General features: G+C 38.3%; 1 protein-coding gene across 2 annotated transcripts; it reads right to left on the reverse strand.

The window, feature by feature from the left end:
* Positions 1–883: 883 nt before the first annotated feature.
* Positions 884–23589, reverse strand: ARPP19 (cAMP regulated phosphoprotein 19). Of its 2 annotated transcripts, none has more exons than XM_025918482.2 (3): positions 23391–23589; positions 10116–10238; positions 884–5292 (listed from the first exon to the last, which is right to left on the reverse strand). In XM_025918482.2, the coding sequence occupies exons 1-3, from the start codon at positions 23433–23435 to the stop codon at positions 5122–5124; spliced, it is 339 nt and encodes a 112-aa protein (XP_025774267.1). In that variant the 5' UTR covers positions 23436–23589; the 3' UTR covers positions 884–5121. The 2 variants fall into 2 exon arrangements, with proteins under 2 accessions (XP_025774267.1, XP_086566837.1); XM_086710711.1 differs by lacking the exon at positions 23391–23589 and adding an exon at positions 10337–10361.
* Between the last annotated feature and the right edge of the window lie 2066 nt (positions 23590–25655).

Consider the following 25655-nt stretch of genomic DNA (forward strand, 5'->3'; position numbering starts at 1 on the left):
TATTAAGAGTGGAAGCCAGGAAAGGTATAGAAGCACAACATGGACAAGAGAGCAGGAGCAGAAAATGATGTGTTAGGAACCACAGCAAGTGTTCAGCTAAGAAATATTAATCAGGGGTATGGTGCCAGCAATGGAGAGAAATCAGCAAATTCAGTATGTATTGGTGACTATGGGTCACGGCCTCTGAGCAATCACATACGACTCCAAGTTCATTTGAGTACCTGAGTAGATAAATGCATGGTGTTATCATTTACCGACGGCTGGGAAGAAAAAACAATGTGGAGACAAATCACAAGTTCTTCCTTGACATGCTATGTTCTCCAACCAAACTTCCTTATTCAGCCCACATTTCCCCAAGTCTTTGCCTATTTGAAAACAACATCCCCTCTACCTAAAATGATCTTCTAGCTCCCTTGCCCCCCCTCCCAACCCATGCCTACAGTAACCCATCTCTCAAAATTCTCTCCTCTACCACTCATCCCACTTATCCCCGACATTGAATAACTCATTCCTCTGGACTTCCTGGAACTTTATTTCTACCTCTCTTAAGGGATGTAACACCTTCTACCTTGCATTAAATATTATGGAAGTTCTCAGAATGTAAGCTCCTTGTCTAACCCATCTTCTGTTTCTGACAGTATTGTAAGAGTGTTTTATTTTATACATGAGATGAAGACTTGCAATGTGCAAACATTTAACATTATCTTAATCACAAAGCCTTTACAAGCATCAGATTGCTAGAATCTCATTATCACACATGATTTAAAACAAAACTTAAAGACTAACAAAATTCTTTCTGCATTTAGTAGCTGAAATCTAAAGGTATCGACTTCAGAAAACATTCTGAAAAACAGTAACATTTAAATAAGACAAAAACTGCAAATTATATCAATAGAAATTAAGCAGATCAATTTATTTTTTTGTGTATTTCACAAGTATAATTTTGGAAGGGCTATTTGACAAACTTCAGCATTAACTGCCAACTCTATAGACATGTTCAACAAAAAAGGCATTTATTCTTGGCCCTTTTAACACAAAGTGTCATACTGCATCACAAATGAGATGCAATAACAGATCTGAGGCCTTATTAATTAGGTGTTTTCTTTCAAATGCAATTTGGTTGGTAAGTAACATAATACAAATATACATTAATGGTTTCATGACCACCAGCGAATGCAGAATAAAACCTACAGGTCTACCTACTTTAAAGGCCCAGACTAGTAAAACAGTATTAAAATCAGTGTTTTTAGATCCTTAGATTAACAATCCTGGAATGAGATTTCTTTGATCCCAATTTTACAAGGAGTGGTGGAGAGTCAGGGGGAGAAAGGATATGAGGGAAGACTGGCAGTGCATACGCTGAGTTGTAGAGTTGGGACAGTCACTCAAATTAGTCATCCAGATTAGGATAGTGTTTTAGAAAATTAAAAATGTGTCCTTAATTGTGGCATTTTGGTAAGGATACTCAAGGTTGACACTTCATCAGCACTAAACATTTAACAAACACCATCTGGAGGCTTAAGAAGCAAGGATGTGGGGTGAAGTACAATGAGGTGAAAAAGGAAAATGAAAAGTACAAGAAATGTGTTTGAATGCTGGGGAGGGAAAAGGCCACCAAGAGAAACTTGTTTTAGTTGCCACTCGGGTGTGCTCTTCCTATAGGCTCCCAGCCCCTGGATCACCAAACATCAAGTTTACAGCACAATTTAAGTAGAGATTACATTTCAGCTTTGATAAAACCTAATTTTGATTGAGAAAGAATGCATGTCCGATTTAATAAAAGTATCAATACTCAGAGGTATGGTTTTGTTACATCAAGTAACAAGAGCAACTAATTCCAACTTTTGAAGTAATAACAAGTAAAGAGAAGCTTCACCAGGCCTGTCTTGATGAATAGTTACGACTTATTTTTAGGTCAGCAGCACAGGAGTATTGAATAACTTGTAAATAGACTGTAAACATGCTACTGCCAGTTCATCAAAACAATCCAACAATCCTTACTATCCCAACATGCCAAGAATTACAATTGTGTTAGTCAGATATAGCCTTCAAAAATGAAATGTTCCTCAAACGGTACTATCAAAGTAAGAGCTACTAGACATGAAACAGGTACTTTATTTCAGATTTAGCCAATTTTCATCAAGTATTTTTTATCATGAACTTCAGTTCACTTCAACAGTCATTTGCATTAAACAGGACAATTAGCCATTTTTCAAACCACAACTTTGAAATTAGAGAAATGGAGAATTAAGCTCATCTAGTCAACATCTTCATTCAAGCAATGGTGAAACAGTTTGCAAATATATCTTAAATAAACTGAGATTTGAGGCAGAACAAAAAATAGAAAAATTAAAAGCCTCTATATTCCAAGCACCAATAATGGAGGCTAAGCTATTATACCTACAAAGTCTTATTGACAGGTCTTTCCCTAATGGAAAATCCTGACACTTTAAGCACTGTGACTTTACAGAAGGCAGGTTGGTTTAATGAGGAAACTTACTTTTTAAAAAAAAATTTTTTTTAACGTTTATTATTTTTGGGACAGAGAGAGACAGAGCATGAACGGGGGAGGGGCAGAGAGAGAGGGAGACACAGAATTGGAAACAGGCTCCAGGCTCCGAGCCATCAGCCCAGAGCCTGACGCGGGGCTCGAACTCACGGCGCGCGAGATCGTGACCTGGCTGAAGTCGGACGCTTAACCGACTGCGCCACCCAGGCGCCCCAGAGGAAACTTACTTTTAATAAAAAGACAATCAACAGTATTTTATTTTGGGCACTTACTCAGTATTTCACAGATCCTCAACAAGTTTTGAGGTAGGTTAAATATTAGCATTATACTTTACAAAATAAAACTTAGGCAAAGGTTCTATCATTTGTTGTAAACTACAGCGTCCTAGAGTCCTATCCTGGTCAAGAATAACATGGTTTCCGTGATCTTTCAGATTAATCTTCTCTGATGTAAATTTAGTGGTGACAGCTTGCAAATAGTCACAAAAAAAAAAAAAAAAGAATACATATTACAGAAATTCTACTTTGGGGTATTCCATAATTCTTAAATGGATCCTACAATGATTATATATAGTGGAATAACCTACTTGCTCCCATAACAAATATATTTACATATGACTGACTCTTAAAATTACAAACTAGAACATTACTGATTTCATTGCTTTTCTGCCTTTTGGGGGTATGTGGAGAAGGAAGATAATCAGCAAGCCTTACACAGCGCTAGGCAGCCTTTAAGTGCAGGTGCTGTGCTCAAGGCACCATTTACAATGATTTGGGGTCATAGGAAAGCAAGTATACAGATGGAGCCAAGATCTAGAAAAGATGCCTAGATCCCAAAAGAGGGATGCCGATGCAAGTCAAAGACAAAGAAAAAAAATGCTATCATCTCAGGCTACTGATCTTCAATGTCATGCTATAGCATTACAACACCAATGTGAAGAGCTCCTAAAAGAGCAGTAACTATATCCCAATAAAGTCTGTTAATTAAATTCTTACTATCTAGATAAACCACAAGTAAAATTAAATTGGTATTTTATTAAAATGACATCTACAGAAGTAAAATATCTAAATATTTTAATATGAGTATATTCCACCTATCACGTAAATGATTCTAAGTGTCTTAAGTCTAATTCACTTATTAGCTCATTAGAATTACTTAAAATTATTTACCAGAATTCAGCTCATCCTGACATGAGTTCCTGGGCCACGCTGCTCAAGTAAATGTTTCAGTATAAAGTTCCTTTTATTTAAACAAGTGTCAAATATTAGTAATACAGGATTAAGAATGGTTAATTAACAACTAAGAAATTATAAGAAAAACATCATTCTGTTATAAAACATAGCATTCAGCAGAGTAAATTTCAAGAGTGAGGATAGACACCTAAGCTTCTGAAGACTGAACAGCACGGGTGAACAAGATTTGAGACAAAGCAGCAAGAAAAAAAGGAGGGAGGGGCCACAGGAGGCAGAGTATCGAAGCCTTTTATTCTAGTGTTCCCCAAATTGACTGTGGAAGTAAAAAGTTTCTACATTAAAAAAGTTTATATAAATTACATGAATTGCAATTTTCATAAAAGTCAAAATGAAATGTTCTGCATAGGACAAAAGATATGCCTAAGCAACATATCATATCTGCACAAGGCCACTGAATGTCATGGATATTAATAACAAATGAAAAAGCTTAAGTCTATGACAGACTAAGCAAAGATTTCAGTTTAGTATTCTATAAGCCCAAGACTGTAAACTACTCTTACTATACAAAAGCTCTAATGACGTACAGAGTTTTGTGTAGGAACTCTTGTGCTTCTGGTTGGCACATCATCTGCTTTTTAATATGTGAAATTAATACAGACATTTGTGAGAGGTTGTGCAAAACTATTGTATTTACAAAAATGGCACAAAAGTGAATTCAACAGTCAATGCACATGCACACTTCATTCACATCTTCAACAAAAGATACTCTAACACTATAGAACGGAATAAGAATACTAGCTTCAACGGCAGCTGTTAAGCACTAGAGTCACATAAGTTACACCAGAATGGGCAAATATTGCCCAAGTAAAATTCTATTGTTAAAGCTGAAACAGGTTTAAGGCCATTCAAGTTCAAGCAGAGATACAAATCTTTCAGAGCCCCATCTATTTTTGTTTGAAGAATGTAACCTTTCTTCCAACTTGTGGTCTTAAACTTCTGTTTTACAAAATCCAAAAGGAAAATACAGAAGAAATCAATACAATAGAGGTTATACTAAATAAGAGTAACATACAAAGCTATAATTAAGATGAGTTAAGGAAAGCCAAAACATTACAATTGTAAAACTTGCTTGTTACTTGTTGAAACAGTCCTACACTAGGAGTTAGGTAATATATACAATTATTTTCAAGTAGATTACTTTATGTTGCTCTAACATGTTCTCTTTATCAGTGCACTGTTAAACTAATCAAAAACTCTACACATGTATATTCCCTTACAATAGCAGCACACACTACCGCTACCTGCAAAGCTGTCATTCTGAAATGACTTAGTGAATGAAAGGAAATAAAAAGCAGAGAAAGTAACATATTAAGGAGAAAAAATGGGAATTGAAAGATTCATGCAGTTCAGCTCTTTTAATCAGCCAGCCAGCTTGCTAGCAACAAGGGATGGTTTCCGTTGAGGAAGGTCCTGTGGAGTGGGAATGTGGTCACCAGTGACCTCTGTCTTATCCGGAGCTGCAGTAGGAAGCTGCTTGTTCTTCATTTTTGCTTTAGCCATGTTGTAATCCCCAGAATCAAAATATTTTTGCTACAAGGGAAAAAAAAAAAAAATTCAGACTGGAGTTTAAAACTTTCATATTCAATCACACTGAATTTAAGATGTAGATGTAACCCTCAACTGTCAATATAAAATAAACTAATCTAAAAAAATTTAAACAAAAACATTAACATGAAATAGCACAACTTTCAATTACTAACAGAAAAACCAGAAATTCTTGCTTAAATTATTTGGAAAATAAAAACACTTAATTCACCATCTTGCATTTAGGATGTGCCACACACTTTCAATTATTAAAAACATTATTTATAGCTCCTGTCACCTAGGATGAACATTCCTGAAAGGACTTAAAATCATTTATTTGAGGGAGGCTAGGGTGGCTCAGTCAGTTAAGCGTCCAACTCGGTCTCAGCTCAGGTCTTAATCTCAGGGTTGAGAGTTCAAGTCCTAAGTTGGGGTCCACACGGGGCATTGGAACCTACTTAAAAAAAAATTATATATATATATAAAAATAAAATCATTTATGTGAATGAAAGCAATTCAGTAAGATCAAAATTAAGGGTAAAATATAAATGCTAGGGTGGCAAGAAAACTCATTAGAAATTATCACTTAAAATGTACATCCTAATCCCACACTTCCATATTTCACTTAAGACACTGAAGAAATACAACTTTTTAAGGTAGAGGAATGAATAAGGTAGCAATGATACTCTATTATCACTAAAATAGAAATTGCAAGGAGAGCTAAATATCAACCTTCATATAACTAATCTACAGGAGTTATCTGTTCCAGAGTAAAAACGTACAAATCTGCCTGGTTTCCAACTTCTACCTTTCATGTTTAACCTACCTTTACGGACTGCTTACTATAATACCTGAGGAACTGTGTGAATCCTTGAGATACAAAGATGGACAATAGTCGAGTATTCCAACCATTATACTGTTTTAAGTACACAAGGTGCTACAGGTGCTCAAAAGAGAGTAACTTAACCTTTTAGAGTAGGCAAGAGGGAATAGTCCAGCAATGAGATAAGCACCTCACTGACAAAAGGAGAAAGGGGGAAAAATTCTGAGACTTCAGGGATATCTCATATGGTAAATGAAGTAGCTGGGAATTCACAGCTTGGTCTAAGACTGTTGAGTGGCCTGGGAAAAGGTCTCAGTGGCTGCCTCCCTGAAGGGACTATTATTCTTTGATAAGACAGCTCAGGCCTAAAGCCAAAGGGTCTAAAGGTAGAAACTGCTACTATACACGTAACACACTGAGCAGTTAACAAGGAAACTTGGACCAGACCCTACTAAAGCTTGCTGCAGCTTTATTTCTACATGTTTTAAAATGAGTATGGTGCTCCTGGGTGGCTTAGTCGGTTAACCATCCGACTTTGGCTCAGGTCATGATCTCATGGTTTGGTTCATGGGTTCGAGCCCTGCATTGGACTCTGTGCTGACAGCTCAGAGCCTGGAGCATGCATCAGATTCTGTCTGTCTCTCTCCTCCTCTCTCTGCCCCTCCCCTGCTTGCACTCTCAAAAATGAATAAAGGTAAAAAATAAATAAATAAAAATAAAAATAGAGTATGGTGGGGGCACCTAAGTGGCTCAGTTGGTTGAGAGTCTGACTTCAGCTCAGGCCAAGATCTCACGGTTCATGGGTTCGAGCCCCACCCATGTTGGCCTTTGGGCTAACAGTGCAGAGCCTGCTTCAGATTCTCTGTCTCCCTCTCTCTGCCCCTGTCCACTCGAGTGAGCTCTCTCTCAAAAATAAACATAAAAAAAATGAATAGGATGAAAAAAAAATCTCAGAACTTCTGAGTATCATATTAGAGAGCTACTTCTGAAATTTAGTAGCTTCTAGAGGAGAACAAAGCAGACTGCCAAATTCTTTCTCAATAAAAAACACAAAAGGAAAAATTTAATATACAGTGCAAATTTTAGGCAGACTGTCTCCATTGTAATAAAGTCAGTTTCTAATGATCCTATTAACCCTGACATCTAAAAAATTCAAAACTCTTTTAAAATAGTAAGAAATGATATAGTTGAATATAAGACTTCATTTCCCAATATAAAAGTGCTTATTCATTGACATTTTGGTATAATGCAAAATCATTCAAGAGTTCCCTTCTCAAATTCTATTTCTTGATTCAAGCAGCATTTTCCCTTTCACAACCACTTACAACACCAATTCCAAAATACAAGATTTATAAATTCTGATTTGAAGATACTTAAAAATTCATAAATAGTTGAAGCTAGAGGGAAATTACAAAGATAACAGCCCAAATGTTGGAAGAATGGTTGAGCATAAATTATGCTGGAGATTAACAAAGGAAAAGTTTCCTAAACACTTAAGAGTCAATCAATTCCAAATAATAATTTCATAGTCAAAGATGATTATATAATTTATTTCATAAATAAAACCATACCTGATGGGACCATTTCAAAATTAGACTTGATACAAATACATTCTACATAGCTATGCTCTCAATGAGTATGTTTCTCATTCTGCTTTTTCTATTTATCCCCTACATTATGGTATTTAGAATAATGCTCGTAAATAACTACAAAATATTCTATTTTGTTGACTTATTACAATTTAACTATTCCTCTGCTGCTGAACAGCGGTGCTGCTTCTAGTTATAAAGCTACAAATAGTATCTTCAAACTCGATTTTTTCCTTATATTGAATTATATTCTTAGATTAATTCACAAGAGATTATTCATTCAAAGAATATGAACAGATCCATATCCCTTTCCACAATGAGTATTAAATGCCACACATGGCAAAGAGAATATTAACTATATTCAACCTTACCAGTGGTTATTATATTTTTCTAATTTACTTGTACGTGTACTATGGTATGATCTAATAATTTACATTATTAATAAATTACATTACTGTAATAATGTAATAAATCTAATAAAATAAATCTAATAATATAACAAATCTAATAAAATAAATCTAATAAATTACATTACTGATTTCTACCACGGATAAACATTTTTCTAACAGTTCTTCTGATGAAATATTTTACATAGAGGCACCTTAATGTTTTTCTTGAATATCTGAAAAATCTTTTTTATGTACTACAGGTATTAACTATCATTTTTGTAACAATTTCCCCAATGAATTACTTCTCATGAAACAGAGATTTTACATTTTTATATATTTGGAATGATTCCAACCTGCCATCCTATTATTTCAAAGCTGTGAATGTTATTCTTTCATAAGACAAAGAAAATTCTGTATTTTGCCACTTTTAAAACTAAGAATTTATTTAATATATAATTCTGTAAAAATTTTTATTAGGTGAGCTTTATTTTTTCTTTTATAGGTAATCTCTATGCCCAACACAGGGCTTGAACTCACAGAGTTCAACTCACAGAGATGAAGAGTCACACATGCTACCAACTGAGCCAGCTAGGGTGCCCTGTTAAAATGCTCTCTTGGTAAAAAGACAAACAGTGTATGATTTGACTTACATGTGGAATCTAAAAACATTAAACTCACAGAAACAGCAAAATGGTGGTTGCAGGGGTGGAGGAGTGGGGGAAATGGGGAGATATTGGTCAGAGGGCACAAACTTTCAATTAGAAGATGAATAAGAAGTTCTAGGGATCTAATGTACAATAAGTTAACAGTACTGAATTGTACACTTGAAAGTGCCTGGAAAGTAGAGCTTTAATGTTCTCACCATAACAAAAAAATGGTAATTATGTGAGGTAAGGGATGTGTTAACTAACCTTACTGGTCAACATTTTACAATATGTAGGTGTATCAAATCATCACATTGTACACAGTAAACTTACACAATGTTGTATGTCAATAGTATCTCAATAAAGCTGGGAAAAAACAGCCTTTTGCAATTTGGAGAAAATAATCCATATGTAACTATTGCCAATACCTACACATATAAACATACATATACATACAAACATGTTTTTACTAAGCAAGCAGCAGATACCAGTATATTCAAGGTATTTATTTTAGTAAACTCATGATTTGGCACCTGATTCTATTAACAATTCTTTTCTTTCCCTGTTCCCTGTAAGGTAAATAATTTAAATGTACTTAAACCAAAGATGGAGTCCTTTAATTTTTTACAAAGGAGTTAGAAAGAAAACCTAAGGAATAAGCATGTAGCAGTATCTCAATTCAGATCTCATTATTGAGCAATAATGGTTTATGCCTCACAAAGAATTAGTAAGATTTTGAAAAAATATTTTCAGTAATCTCAACTACTAAAATTACCATGTATAAGTTGTATTAGAGTAACTCTGTAAAATGTATTATGTAAAGGAGATAATAAGCTCTGCCTTTACAAGTGATCATTTCATCCAAATAAAAATTATTTTTAGCCTTTGCATGGAAATCATCTTTAAAACAAGTAAAAGTTAAAAAATATTGGCAGAAGGATAAATGCCAGCTTCTGGATAGTCGCTGCTTTTGGAAAGAAGGGTGGGTGGGGTGGGATAAAGGAAAGAAGGGGGCAGGGGATATATACATACATGTGGTAGGTTTCAACTATATCTACATTTTCTTTCTTACAAAGATAAAACTGAAGTAAATGTGGCAAAATATATTAAATCTGGGTGGTGGGTACATGAGTTCTGCTGTATTATTATCTGCACTTTCTACATGCTTGAAATAGTTTATAGTTAAAAGTGATGAGATGTACATTCTTATACAGATTTATAGAGTAAACGATATAAAATATTGGAAAAAAATGATGTATATCTATGTATGTATTTGTATCTGATAAAGTACAGAGTTACATACACACAGACACCCTTCTCATAATCGCAACTAGCACAATGAGTTCAGGGTTTAAGCATTTGAAGATTATATATAAGAACTTACCCCCTTCTGCAATCGTTTCCTTAAGAAATCCGAACCTCCAGGCTTTTGTCCCAAATGAGGATACCTTGCTTTTAATTTTGCTTCTTCAGCTTTCTCTGGACTAGTCACTTTATCTTCCATTTCCTGAAATAATTTAAAATAAATTACTTCTCTATTACAATTCACTTATTTAAAATAATTCACCTTTCAATATCTGGACCCTGACTTCAGTTGTCAAATACCAAATAATGCAGCATCTGACTAAGAAATCAAGCGCAGAAGCTTTTAGAACATCTCTGTCTTGTTTTTCAAATGATCCATGTGATAGCTCTATTATAGCTGTGATGCACACAACACCCCACACACTGGATAAAAATATCAAGATAACTCAGCTCTGAAGTCTTGCTTGCCATTACTTTCCAGTTATGTATAATACATTTATAGTTAGTCACCTTCCATGGAACTCATCAGCTCTGTGCCTATATTTAGAGAACCATTTTAATGTTAAAATACAAGAGCTTTTTGAACTCCTATTAATTCAAATTCATGTATGACTGGGAAGCTCTGAGATTCTTTAATAGGAATTAACAACAGCTGATTTACCAGAAGATATTCCCTAACTCAATACAGAAGACCATGTATTTTTTATTTGTTTTTTAAAAGATTCTATTTTTTAAGTAATCTCTACACCTAATGTGGGGCTGAACTGGAACCCCAAGATCAAGAGTCGCATGCTCCACCAAGTGAGCCAGCCAGGTGCCCTGACCTTGGTATTTTTAAAGGGAAACATCATCTTTGTCAACCTTCATATCAATGTCCATTATTCCCTAATCTCCCCCTGTATTTAATGACATGCCAAAGGTCCCATTCTTTATCAAAAATGTGTTTTCTGACCAAATGATATAAATATTTTTAAGCCTATTCATTTTTTTTTTTCTTCTTTAAAGTAATCTCTACAACCAATATGAGGCTTGAACTCATGACCCTGAGATGAAGATTGCATGCTTGGAGCGACTGCGTGGCTCACTGAAGTGTTCAACTTCAGCTCAGGTCATATCTCCTGCTAGTGGGTTTGAACACAGAGTCAGGCTCTGTGCTCACAAGCTCAGAGTCTGGAGCCTGTTTCTGATTCAGTATCTTCCTTTCTCTCTCTCTGTCCCTCTTCTGCTTGTGCTCTGTCTCTCAAAAATAATTAAATGTTTTTTTTTTTAAAAAAAAAAAAAAAAGAGAGAGAGAGTTGCATGCTCTTCAGACTGAGCCAGCCAGGAACCCCTGAGCCTATTCACTTTTTTTTTTTTTTTGAAAAGCATACACGATTTAATACAAATTTTATGTGATACAGAAGATTTCATAAGGATGAAGACCAAACAAACAATTTAAACCTGACTTTTATGCTAGGTTTGAACAAAAGTACAGAGAAAATGAAAAAATATGATAGGACAAAAAGGAGTATGAGCTGAGAGTGGTAAATAGAGGAAAACAGCAAGGCCTATTTGCTCATTTTTCCCAGTGTCCCTCCATCTTTGGAGATAAGTAACCCACTGAACCAGCCTCAGTCCTGGGAATAGGTCAGTCCTTTCAAACAGTTATTTCTCATTTCAGGAGGTGGTGGTAAAGATGGGAACAGATACTCATCTACAATAGATCTGTATATGGTATGAACAATCAGGCATTTAAAAAAGGGACATTTCTCTTGCACTGACTTTTGTCAGTTTTCCCATGATCCCATCTGCAGACTCTGGATTAAGTGGGGTGTCTTAGCCACCTCTTCATGGTCAACAGAAACTATTTGTCAAGTTGAAAAGGCACTGACTCTTTCCATTCTCTCTCCTTTTCTCAACTCTTCTTCATTCCCCCTTCCAAGGGCATGTGGTCTTCCCACCTGGGGCACGAGGTGGTGGCAGGGGGAGGAGGTGGAGCAAGGGGCTCCACGAGGTGGAGCAAGAGGCCTCCACTCATGCTTATTCACTTTTAACACCAGTCTTGATACAGTCTACTTTCTTTCAAAGAGCCATATTTTATAGGGAAGCAACGTTTATGACTGTATGGCAAATACTGAAGAAGAAAGAATGAATCAAGAAAAAGTTGCCCTAATAGGCGATGCTGGGCAATGGCAAGGTACACACACCTTCCAGCTAATGGACGCTTTTCTGCATACCAGCTAGACAAAATCACACACCTCTGCATATCTCGATTCTTGCAGGTTATTTGCAAATGTCAAAAAGCAGAAATGTTATATCCATAAATGTCAAGCCTAGTATTCTTGTACAGCAAACAAATTACTTATGCCCAAAATGACTTAATATGATTTTTGCATTTATTTTTCAAAATTATATTCATACATGCTTTATAACTAGCTCTGTTCACCTTATACATTGTATTTCCTTCATCTTGACCACCAACCTCATTTGTTACCACGTCTTCTCATTTTTAGTCTTAGAGGATTTTGATATTAAAACTGCTGCTGCTGTCAAATATGCTTTTTCTATGGGGCTTCCTTTATATGTATGCTCCTTTCTGCTTCAAGTGTTCTACCTTCCTCCTTTTTTTATGCTACCGTTTCATGCATCTATTTAGATTTTCAGTCTAAGACATCACCTCACTTGATGTACACAAAATTCAACTATGCTGCCAGAGAGAGAGACTCTAAACAGTATGAGTGGTGATCCTGCCAGTCATCCCATTCAAGAAGAGTATGCCTCAGAGAGCTCAAGTGTGAGGTGTGTGATGCCAACCTGCCGTTTCCATGATGATCTCACTCCTGGGCCTCTTTCAGAGTTTTAGCATAGTGATGTTCTATTTATCATCTTAGTATTTAAAAACTCAGTCCCTACATACAAGTCTGCTACCTCAGCTATAAACTGAAGAATCAGCCCAGACATCTGTTCAACCACTGGATTAAAGTGACTACTTGTCCTACTGAGAATTGATGGGGCTGTTTCCACTATTAGGGAATCATGGATTATGACTTCATTGGAGTTTTTCAAGAGTAAATTTAGTTATATGCTATTCCTGCCTTACTAACTTTAGAATATAACCCCTATGTAAGGTATGACTGTATTGAACTCATCACAAAAGGTAGAGAAATATTGTAAATTTAAGGTTACCAGTTTAGTGCAGGAAGATGGGCGGGGTCGCTGCAGTTTGTCCAGCTGTATTCACATCGGTGCTACTCAGACCGAACTGGGAGAAGGAACCTACTCTTGGGTCCCTCTGTACAGTTGTGTTTTTTAAATTGGTTAACACTGAATTTGGATGTTAGTTGAAAAAGACTGTAACTTGATTTACAGCCTTTGAGTCCTTGCACATTCAAAAAAAAATTTTTTTTAGTGTTTATCTGAAGCTGGCTCCAGGCTCCAAGCTGTCAGCAGAGTCCAATGCTGGGCTCAAACCCAAGCACCGTGAGATCATGACCTGAGCTGAAGTCGGATGCTTAACCGACTGAGCCACCCAGGCACCCTCTTGCACATTCAAATTAAAGAGTGTCAAGAGAGTCCTACATTTCCACTAAAACCATCCAGCTTTCTTGGGCCTGCCTGGGAAATAAAGGCTCTCCACTTCCTTTGTTTGATTTGAATTATCAGTTCTTTATATTTAAGAAAAATTCCTTAACATTTCTGGTATAGAGGTAGCAACTTTCCCTAATTTCCAGTGTTTCTGCAGGTTTCCCTTATTTTATATGAGGGGGGAAAAAGTTACACATAATATACAATTGTATCTGGCATTCCCTTATTTTCTTAATAAAGAATATATTCACATATATGTTTATACATGATATATACTACTCGCGTTCAATTAAATCGAGTTAGGTTACTATAAAATACGTCTAGGCAAATAGCATTTACAGAAGTATTGTTTAGGTTTAGAATGGATCTATATAATGTGTCCTAGAAAAAACAAAGTCAATCATTGAACTTTCTTGCCAAATACACAGCACAAAGTGTCTGCAAGCTGCAACTTTGTAGCTGGATACAGAATTTCAGCTGCATTTAATACCAAAAGGGGGAAAAATATGACCAAAGCTGTATTTTTAAAACACAGTATATACCATCAACAAATCTATAATATTTTTCATGGATCATACAGAAACGTTCTTAACCTTTTGCAAATGTACAGTTATAGGACCTTACTGATAAGCAAGTTGAAATGCTTGGACTTTATGTAGAGTCAATTATAAATAACACATCAGGTGGCAGACTGTCCGCTGGCATTCAGCCAACACTTACTCTTCTTTAAAACACTCCCCTGAATTAGTTAGAAGCCTGAAACTACCTTTCCCAGACTGAACTATTAGGTTCTGCTAATGGCACCTACACCAGATTAAAAAACATGGGAGAAAGAATCCACTCTGTTCCTGGTGATGCGACCAACAATGTGAACACCAGCAATAGCCCATGAGTTCCTGCAGGAGGGCATCAGGCAGATCATCAGGGGCTAGTGCAGCTGCTCCACGAGAGTATGTGCAGGGGATGGTCTGCTCAGAATAGTGCTCACTTATGCAGAGTCAACAGCTTTCTACAATCCGCACCTGTAGAAACATTATCTTCCCCCTTTATTCCTCCATCCCTTCTAATAATTTGTAACCTAATTCCCTAAATCACAACCCTTTCTGTTTGAAATACCCAAAGTGGTTTCTACTGTCCAGGACAGAAGCTGTCGATAAAATCAGGTAAAATAAGCAATTTATCCCTATAGTCATGTTAAAAAATGCAAAAGGCCACAATGACTGGTGTGACTGCATGTTTCTGGACATCCTTCAAAGTAACTCTTAAAACATTTATTTCAGCTAGAATCAAAATAAATCTTGAAAAAGGTTTGAGATATAGAAAGAAATAGCTAAGAGGGGCACCTAGGTGGCTCAGTCAGTTAAGTGTCCATCTTCAGCTCAGGTCATGATTTCATGGATCATGGCTCAGAGCCTGGAGCCTGCTTTGGATTCTGTGTCTCCCTCTCTCTGCCTCTTGTCCGCTCATACTGTCTCTCTCTTTTTTTTTTTTTTTAATTTTTTTTTTTTCAACGTTTATTTATTTTTGGGACAGAGAGAGACAGAGCATGAACGGGGGAGGGGCAGAGAGAGAGGGAGACACAGAATCGGAAACAGGCTCCAGGCTCTGAGCCATCAGCCCAGAGCCTGACGCGGGGCTCGAACTCACGGACCGCGAGATCGTGACCTGGCTGAAGTCGGACGCTTAACCGACTGCGCCACCCAGGCGCCCCTGTCTCTCTCTCTTAAAAGTAAATAAACATTTAAAAAAATTTTTTTAAAAAGGAAAGAAATAGCAAAGAAACTGAAATACATTAATGTACACTGACAAGCCACTTTACTAACTCCCCCCCAGCTTTGCTGAGATATAATCAACACATTCGCTTTTCAAATTTTAATATCTTAACATGCGAGGTTAAAAACAAAACAAAAGGAAAACAAACAAAAGGGGAAGCTGGCTGGCTCAGCTGGCAGATCATGCAACTCTTGATCTTAGGGTTTTGAGTTCAAGCCCCTCATCAGGAGGAGCATTTACTTTAAAAACAAATAAAAAACAAAAATACTACATAACACAGTTTAAGTGTTCTATGGTCCACAATGTTTACTAATTTTACATTTTGTTTAATTAAGAATGTATGATAAAATTTCAAGGGGAAACAATTACATAACAGAAATGAAGTATGTAATTTCCATACTAACAGTAGAGGTAAAATGGAAGAAGAAAAATCAATCATGAGGGGAAAAAAACCCCAAAAGCCTGGGAGGTCAAGAGATAAGAAAAAGAAAAAGAAAAAGAAAAAAGAAAAAAAAAAAAAAGATAGGGGGCCAAAAAGCATTAGGGATGCAGAGAATCTAAATATTCATGCCTCTGATAAAAAGCCTCAAAATATATAAAGAAAAAATTGACTGAATTACAGTAACTGACAAGTCTATCAGTACAGATTTCAATACACCTTCCTCCATTATTGATAAGTGAAAAAGACAAAGTAGTCAAGATATCGTATTTTATTTCTGCACCCAATAGTTAGGAAATGTATATTATTCTCAAGCACAATGGAAAAATTGACTAAATAGGCTATAAAAATAAGCCTTAACCATTTTCATCCAAATGACCATCTATGACTACAATTCACAAGATCAAAAGTCAACAATAAAAAAATTTATATATCTCTATTCAGAAATTAAAATATGTACGTAACTAAAATAGCTTAAATCATTAAAACTCTAATGTGCACAGGGGCAGACACCTGGGTGGCTCAATCGTTTAAGCATCAGACTTCGGCTCAGATCATGATCTTGGAGTCTGTGAGTTCAAGCCCCACATCGGGCTCTGTGCTGACAGCTCAGAGCCTGAAGCCTGCTTCAGACTTCGTCTCTCTGTGTCTCTGCCCCCCTCCACCTCACCGCTTGTGCACGCTCTCTCTCTCTCAAAAATAAACAAACATTTAAAAAACAAACAAGGGGCGCCTGGGTGGCGCAGTCGGTTAAGCGTCCGACTTCAGCCAGGTCACGATCTCGCGCTCCGTGAGTTCGAGCCCCGCGTCAGGCTCTGGGCTGATGGCTCAGAGCCTGGAGCCTGTTTCCGATTCTGTGTCTCCCTCTCTCTCTGCCCCTCCCCCGTTCATGCTCTGTCTCTCTCTGTCCCAAAAATAAATAAAAACGTTGAAAAAAAAATTTTTAAAAAACAAACAAAACTGCAATGTATATAAGCTTAAAAAATATATTACTAAAATAATTCATGGTTAATAAATAACGGGAATTAAAAAAGAAACACATGGAACTCACTGATAAAAATTCTATACTTACCAAACTTGTAAGATTCAACAAATGTCCCTTAAGGGCATGTATTAAACAAGAAAACTAAAAGTCAATGAGCTATACATCTAACTTCAGTAGTTAAACAAAGAACAGAACCCAAAGAGAATGAGAGAAAATAAAAAGCAGAGGTTAATGAAATAAAAACCAAAGGGATCAACAAAATATGGAAATGACAAGCTTAACCAAGAAGTATTTTTAAAAATTCAAATCTGGGGGCAACTGCATAGCTCAGTCAGTTAAGTGTCTGGCTCTCGATTTCAGCTCAGGTCATGATCTCACAGGTTCATGGGTTCAAGCCTCCATCAGGCTCTGCGTTGACCGTGCAGAACCTGCTTGGGATTCTCTCTCCCCCTCTGTCTCCCAGAATAAACTTAAGAAAAACTCAAATCTGTTTTCAAACTTTTATTCTCCAAGAAGCTTCTGTGTCATAGAGCAATTTTACTACTTTGTAAGGATTCACCAGCTAAGTAGTTTCTATGCTGATAATACCTTGGGCGGGGAGGAGAGTAGTAGAAAAAGGATCATTAGAATTCTAGAACATTTAACCATACGCTACAAACTGGGGAAGCAGAAACCCAAAGATATATGCTTATAATATACAAAAAAATACTTAAAAACAGTATCTTAAATGAAGGTTATCTTCTTGACAAGTACATTTATCTTCAGTGTATACTCTATACCTAGCACATAGCTTAACATTTATTGTTTAGGCACTTGCATTTTTGTGAAATAGTCTACTGAAATATATTAGATGTCCCTTTTGTGAGTAGGTGGGGTATATGGCATAAAAACATAAAAAGAACATTCAAACAATTAAGGATTATTATGTCATGGACTGATAAGTCTGAATGATTAATACCACTTTTCCACCTTCAGCAGAGAAGTTACATAGCAACATCAGCAATAAAAATCTGGTAACTCTAAGCAAATTTTCCTCTATCTGCTCAGCAATATGTTCACTGACGCAATGATTGATAAATAAGTAGAAAAGATTAATGAAAGCTCAACAAATCCTTTGGGATATTGCCAGGAAGGTATTGGAACTGTTATCAACCTCTAGGGAAAAATACTGTGGTCCAATTAAGTCCCTGCTGCTTGCCTAGTGCCTGGCATTTAACAGGTGTTCAATAAAAGCCTACTGAATGAACAAACACAACATACTCCAATTGTTTCAATAAAGCTAAGAAACTTTCCAAACACCTGACAGCTTCACTATCAGCTTATCTTTGAAATATATCATGTTATAGTAGCAGACACAGAGGCAAGCCTAAAACGCTGCTGTATATATAGCACATTTGATAAGGTAGCAACAAGAAACATTTTAAAACTTTTCTGAGGTTTACTTCTAGATTGCTGAGTAACAATGGTTGCACACAAACTAAACAAACAAGTTATGGTTTAAAAACTAAAATTAAAAACACTCTTGAGGGGCACCTGAGTTGCTCAGGCGACTGACCAACTCTTGACTTCTGCCCAGGTGTCACATGATCTCATGATTCATGGGTTCTGGGCTGGAGCCCTGCACTGGTTTCTGCACTGACAGTATGGAGACTGCTTCGGATTCTCCCTCTCTCTGTGCCCCTCCACTGCTCTCAGTCTCTCAAAATAAATAAAATAACATTTAAAAAAAAAAAAAAAAACCACTCTTAAGCCTTTTAGTTACCAAAGGTGGTGTTAAAATTGAAAATGTCAATACTAACTGCAATTTTTTAAAAACTGGGAAAATGGGAAAGCAGTTTGTACCCACTCTTTAGTGATGATATATGGACGTAATAGTTCTCTTCCTTTTCTACTACTCACAAAAGCACCAACCATTATCTTTTAAACTGACAAAAATGTTTCAGTTGAGAGCCCCACTTCAGTTAGCTTCTTCCAAGACATCTTACTAACTTAATTTGATCAATATTGTAATAAAATCTCTAGAAAACCTGCTCTTCAGATCTTCTTTTTAAAAAACTTATAAGTGGGGGCGCCTGGGCAGCACAGTCGGTTAAGTGTCCAACTTTTGATCTCAGCCCAGGTCATGATCTCTCAGTTTGTGGGTTTGAGCCCCATGTCAGGCTCTGCAATGATGGTGCAGAGCCTGACTGGAATTGTCTCTCCTTTTCTCTGCCCCTCCCCTGCTTGTGCGCGCGCGCTCTCTCTCTCTCTCTCTCTCTCTCTCTTAAAATAAATAAATAAACTGAAAAAAAAACCACTGGGGGGCACCTGGGTGGCTCAGTCGGTTGGGCGTCTGACTTCAGCTCAGGTCAAGATCTCACAGTTTGTGGGTTTAAGCCCCATTTCAGGCTCTGTGCTGACAGCTCTGAGCCTAGAGACTGTTTCAGATTCTGGGTCTCCCTCTCCCCTGCCCCTCACACACTCATGCCCGGTCTCTATCTCTCAAAAATATTAAAAAAAAATTTTTTTAACTTAAAAGCAGTAATATACACACACACACACACATATATACATACACACACACACATACATACGTGTTCCTTTATTCTCACTCAGATTTCTTAATTGGGTCTAAACAAAGGTTTTTATATTACTATAGTCTATTCTTCCCTCTTTCAAACTGCAGTACAAGCTTTGTCATTTGTATTAGATAGTACTTTGGCAATGGTTTCAAATGAAAAATTCTGAGAAAAATTCATTCAACCAGTATTTTCTGAACAATGAAATGAATGGAATGAATCAGGTAAGATAGGAGCAATGGGAGAAAAGATAAATAAAGGAGGTTCCATGACTTTAAGATGTTCACAATGAAAATAGAATTATGCGTTTTAAGTCATCACTATGCCTCTTCTCACCCCAGGACAAGAGTGTACACCTGTCTGACTGAGCTTAGTGTTATTCAAAGTGGAATTCACAGGTGATAGATCCATGAGGTCTCTGCTAAAATTTTTTTAATGTTTTGTTTTCACTTCAGTGATAATCCAGAAGAAAAAGTTTAAGTATATACCAGCACATATGAATTGCCATCTCATATCTAAGTGCTACATGATTTCCATTTCAGCTTTCATTTATGAAGGAGACTGTGCAGTACTACTCCAATTGTCCAGAAGAGTGAGAAAAGAACAGAGCTGAATTTAAAATGTAAATGATGTATTTTTGATCCTAGAATTAAATGATCACACAGATTACTCTTAAAAAGGACAAGTGAGGGGTGCCTGGGTGGCTTGGTCAGTTAAGTGCCCAATTTCGGCTCAGGTCATGATCTCACTGGTTAGTGAGTTTGAGCCCCATGTCGGAGTCAGCACAGAGCCTGGAACCTGCTTTGGATTTGGATTCTGCGTTTCTTCACTCTGCCCCTCCCCCACTCACATTCCCTCTCTTGTCTTTCAAAAATAAACATTAAAAAAAAAAAGGACAACTGAGTCATCACACGACCCAGGGAAGCGTTAACTTGCCATACTCAAAATGCCCTGCCTGTAACAACTGCTACCACATTCTCAATACGTTGGAAATTTACTTTCAGCAAAATACTATGCCACAATGGATAATTCACACTAATTTTGTTTGTATTTAGTTTGTTTAATCTAAAATAAATTTTAAGTAATCTCTGTCCAATGAGGGCTCGAACTCACGACCCCAAGATCAAGAGTCGCATGCTCCACTAACTAAGCCAACCAGGTGCCTAATTTTTTTAATATTTTTGTTCATTTTTTGAGAGACAGTGTGAGTAAGCAGGGGAGGGGCAGAGAGAGAAGGCCAGAGACAGAATCCCAAAAAGGCTCTGCACTGCCAGCGAGGAGCACGACACAGGGCTTGAACCCAGAACAGTGAGATCATGGCCTGAGCCAAAACCAAGTCAGACGCTTAACTGAATGAGCATCCAGGCACCTCAATGTGTGTTTATTTTCAAGAGAGAGAGAGAGAGAGAAAGAGAGAGAGTGCTCGCAGGCCCACATGCAGGTGAGGGGTAGACAGAGAGGAGGAGACAGAGAAGACAGAGAATCCAAAGTAGGCTCTACACTTATCAGCACAAAGCTAGACATGGGGCTTGGGCTCAGGAACCGTGAGATCATGACCTGAGCTGAAGTGAGATGCTCAACTGACTGAGCCATGAAGGAGACCCATCCGTGTTTTAATTTTAAAGCAGTGTTAAAGAGGTATGTTTATACTTATTTTCATGTTTATACATATTTAATATCCCAATAAAAAAAAGTGGCCCATACAGTTTTTCTTCTCTTAACAAGGGGCCTGCACTTCTCAGAGAAATAGTGACTTAGCCCTTACTCCATGCAGTCTCATCTCTTTATGTTAATTTTTCAGAGGCAACAGGCCAACGTACCATAAAATTATAAAGGTGTTTTAGCTGAATGCTTTGGCTTTAATTGAAAGGTCAACTGGGTACACAGAGAATAATCCAATTTTTTAAGTCATCTATTCTTCCAAAATAGAAGAAACAGGTGATTTGGCCCATAGGAACACAGAAGTGACTCTGCACATTCTCCTCATGTTTAGGGATGGTATCCATGCTACGGGACACTTAACATCTACAGCCAATCCCTAATTCAAGACGGGACATTATATTACCAACCCACTTTGGTATTAATGACAACAGACCTAAAACAAAAGGACTTGAGTTAAAATTTTAATGTAGACCTTTATGAAAACATTCAAGACATGTTTAATATTGTTAAACCTGGTATTAGGTTGTTTCAAATAAAAGCATTTACCCGGTAGAAATCAACACTTTATACTTTGGCAACACACTAAAAATCTCATAAAAGGAAACTACATAGCACACCACGGTACATCAGAAGTCAAAACCAAAGTTGATGTCAGTGTTTAGGACAAGACAGCACACACATGGGTTTGTTGTTTTTGGGGGTTCTTAAATCCCAAGCAATTATGAACACAATAAATGTTTTTCAATAAATAAATGATATTTCATGCTATAGTTAGGACTGTAATTTTTTTTTTAATTTTTTTTTTCAACATTTATTTATTTTTTGGACAGAGAGAGACAGAGCATGAACGGGGGAGGGGCAGAGAGAGAGGGAGACAGAATCGGAAACAGGCTCCAGGCTCTGAGCCATCAGCTCAGAGCCTGACGCAGGGCTCGAACTCCCGGACCACGAGATCGTGACCTGGCTGAAGTCGGACGCTTAACCGACTGCGCCACCCAGGCGCCCCAGGATTGTAATCTTTAAACTATATTTCTGTCCTAGAAGTCCATGTTTTTGTAAAGTGTGAAAAACACCAAACATAATCTTCATTGGAATATCCCTGAATAATATGGTAACTTGGCCTACTACCTATGCAGTTTTCTTTTTTTTTTTTTTTTTTTTAATATTTACAAGTAACATAACAGAATCATTCAACTGAAGAAAAGTTACCATGCTTAAGAACATATGGAGTGGGTTTAGAACACTAATACACTAATCAAATTTCCAACCTGTTTAGGAGCATGAGGAGAAATGAAGCAGAAGGAGCCCTTACAAAGTCCAAGTACTAGACCAAATCCTATTTATAATAATGCCATCTGACTTTTCAAGAAAAGGTGCTGGCAACTCTCCATAAACAATTTAAGAAACAATATATGGGCCTTTGTAGGCCAGCCACAAGTACCAAGGAGGGCAAGGCAGCAGAAATAATAATGGTGGAAGGGGCAAGAACTAGCACAGACGAAACAAAGTCTTAACATTCGTAATTTGAATCATATTGATTTGTGGATTATTTTCCTACATCTGAAGGATGTTAGAAGTAAGTGTACAAAATATTCCTGTTGCTACAAAAATCCAGGTCAACTAAATTGGTAAAAAATTTTCAATTCCAAGCTTTTGGTTTTCAGTCAAATACCATATGCGGATCCCAGTGGCTCACATTTCTGAGCACACACTGCGCTAAATATTGTAAGTTACCCACGTCATTTAAGCCTCACAACAACTTTACAAAGCAAGTGTTATCAGCATTATTTTACAAATGAGAAGATTGAAAACTTGAAGAGTTTAGCGACTGGCCAAGGTTACGCGGCAAACTAGGACGGGATCGGAAACGCCAACCCTGGTCTAACTCGCCACCCGAACACGAGATACCGCCTTTGGAGTTAAAAGCATGCCGACAATACCAGTAGTTGGGAAGAGTTCGTTCTTCACGGAAAAATAAGACTTCCTACGCTAAGTGAGGCTCATGGAAAAACTTAGGTTCCACCACAAAAACGGGAGTCCTGGGCTCATTATGTACAGTCGAGCGTAAGGAAAAAGGCGACACACCGAGGCGCTGAGAAAAGGCAAATCTCGGCCAAGACTCGGACAATGCTCAAACTCCCACCACGCGAGCGCTAATCACCAGAGTTACGGCGGGCGGCAGGTCTGGGAGAGCTCGGCCCTCACGGCGGAGGCGTCCAGGCAGCTCCAGCTCTCTCCACCAGGAACCTGCGGGCCGACTTAGGGCGCGCCCCACCGCACGCGGCGGGAGCAGGCCACCCGGCAGGCCCGGCCCGCAGAAGGCTCGCCTCTGGGCCTTCCGAGCCCCCGGGACCGCTCACCGTGCACACTCACCTTCTGCTCCTCCGCGGAGGCTGCCTCGGGGACTTCCGCGGACATAGTGATCCCTCTGCAAACGAGACGCCGGGAGAAGACGCGATTACCGGGGGGCCGAGGCCGCCCGGCCGCCGCACCGCCTCAGGCCCGCCCGCCCCCGCTCTCCGAGCGCCCGCTCGGGCAGCCTCCGCCCGGGAAAATGGCCGCCGCCTTATGACGACACGGAGCCTCGCGGCGCTCGGCGGCCACTGCAGCCCGCCGCGCCCCAGCCGCCCGTCCCGCACCGCGCCCCTACCTACCTTACCCCGCTTGTCCGACTCTGCGACGCCGAAGCACTTCCTTTCTTCCTTCAAAGGTCGCGGCTCGCACCCCACCTCACATCCGTCTGGCAGATGCTTCCTGGGAATTGTAGTTTATAAGTGGAGCCGCCTCTCCCCGCCCTTTCCTGCGTATTCCGGGAGATTGACTATTTCTACTTTCCCGGACTCGCCTTGCCCGGTTCTCGTCCTCGCTCCCTGCAGTGTAGCCACGCATGCTTTTTTGGGGGGCGCTTCAAAGCTCTGTGCTCCTTCCCTCCACAAGCCTCTTCCCGCTCCCCTTTTCGTACTTAACCATATTCATCTTTCACATCCCAGATTCTACGTCATTGCCTCAGGCTTTTCTTGAGCCCCTACCCTAGGTCAGATCCACTTCTTAAATGTCTTCACATGTCTGTATCTTCAGCAACACACGCTGTACCATTAGACATATGATTATTAATGACACCTTTCCTGCTCAAATAAGCCACATCAGGACAGGGACCTCGTCCATATTTGCTTATGTTTCACTCCCAGAGCCCAGCATTTCCTAGATGTTAAATAAATATCTGACGAAAGAATTCAAATTCCGTTCATTTGTCTACTCCCGGAGGTCCACTCCTACAACTTGACTGAAACCCCTGACACCAAACTATTCCAATGACTTTAACTACCAAATCTGTTGGCTTTACATTTAATCCTCATAATAATTAACATCTGGATAGCTACCGGCAATACTGTACAGGGTGGTTCCAATGAAGAGTTTGTCAGAAACTTGGAAAAAGTTGCCCTCTAAGAGTTAAACTAGTAAAAAGCAGCGAGTAATGAATGCAATCCTGCGGGAATTTGGAAACCATCAAAAGAACCAGTTTCCTAGGAAGAATTTCAGACAGGAAGAATTGCATGGGGATTGCAACTTGAAAATCCAAGTGTGGTACTGCACTCCTTTTGGAGAAAAGGAAGAAGTTTGTCAGGCAAGCAAGTACCTAAAATACAAGAATTCAAGATGCCAACTCTTTGACAAAGATATCCCTTGAGAGTGCTTTAAGTGGGCAGCTGAGAAACTTCTTAAGATCAACTATTTGTTCTCATTCCATACTCACAAAACAACCTACTGAAAATTTGCCTTCCCTTCGTGTCAAACAATAGGGAGAAAGGAGAATTAACTAGTTAGGCTAACTGAAGTGTCTAACAGTTGTATTTTTATTAATAAATTGGCATTCTGGTATATATCCTACATCAATATATTTGCGAGCTTGAGTTAAAATCTGAGACACCCATATATAAAAAAAATTAGTATATGTGATCTTGGATAAAGAGATTCTGTTCCTGAAAGATAGTGACACGCACGTGAGGGCAAGATTGAATTTCTGGGAGGGAGACTTTGGTCAATGGGGAATTTACAAAGGTCAGTGCCCCATTGTGGGGACGTGAGAAGCCATCCTTCCCCAGGTAACACTCCCCTGCATCATTAACCATGTACCTTAATGTTTAAAATTGCACACTAATCACCAGAATCCTGTTTTTCAAAACTTTTTTCTCTTGGCCTCTAGGATACTACTCTCTTATTCTCTCCTACTTCTCTGGCCATCTCCTCTTAATCTCCTTTGCTGAGTCTTTACTTGCCTCTTTCTTTTTATTAAGTTTGTTTATTTTTTGAGAGCAGGGGAGGGGCAGAGAGAGAGAGAGAGAGAGGGAAAGAGAGAGAGAATCCCAAACAGGCTCTGAGCTGCTTGAACCCACAAGCTGCAAGATCATGACCTGAGCCAAAACCAAGAGTCAGATGCTTAACCAACTGAACCACCCGGACACCCCTTTTCCTGCCTCTTAAAGGGAGGATTCTAACAGTTCTATCCTTGGATCCCTTCTTTTTCAAGTTTACACTCTCCAGATCACTTCCACCTCATAGGTTCAGCTGCCATCTATGTATTCCAGATCAGTGCTATGCAATAGAACTTTCCGTGATGATGGAAATATTCTCTATCTG

Source organism: Puma concolor, chromosome B3, assembly GCF_028749965.1.
Source record: "Puma concolor isolate L17-30 chromosome B3, mPumCon1.1.hap2, whole genome shotgun sequence".
NCBI classification, from domain to species: Eukaryota; Metazoa; Chordata; class Mammalia; order Carnivora; family Felidae; genus Puma; species Puma concolor.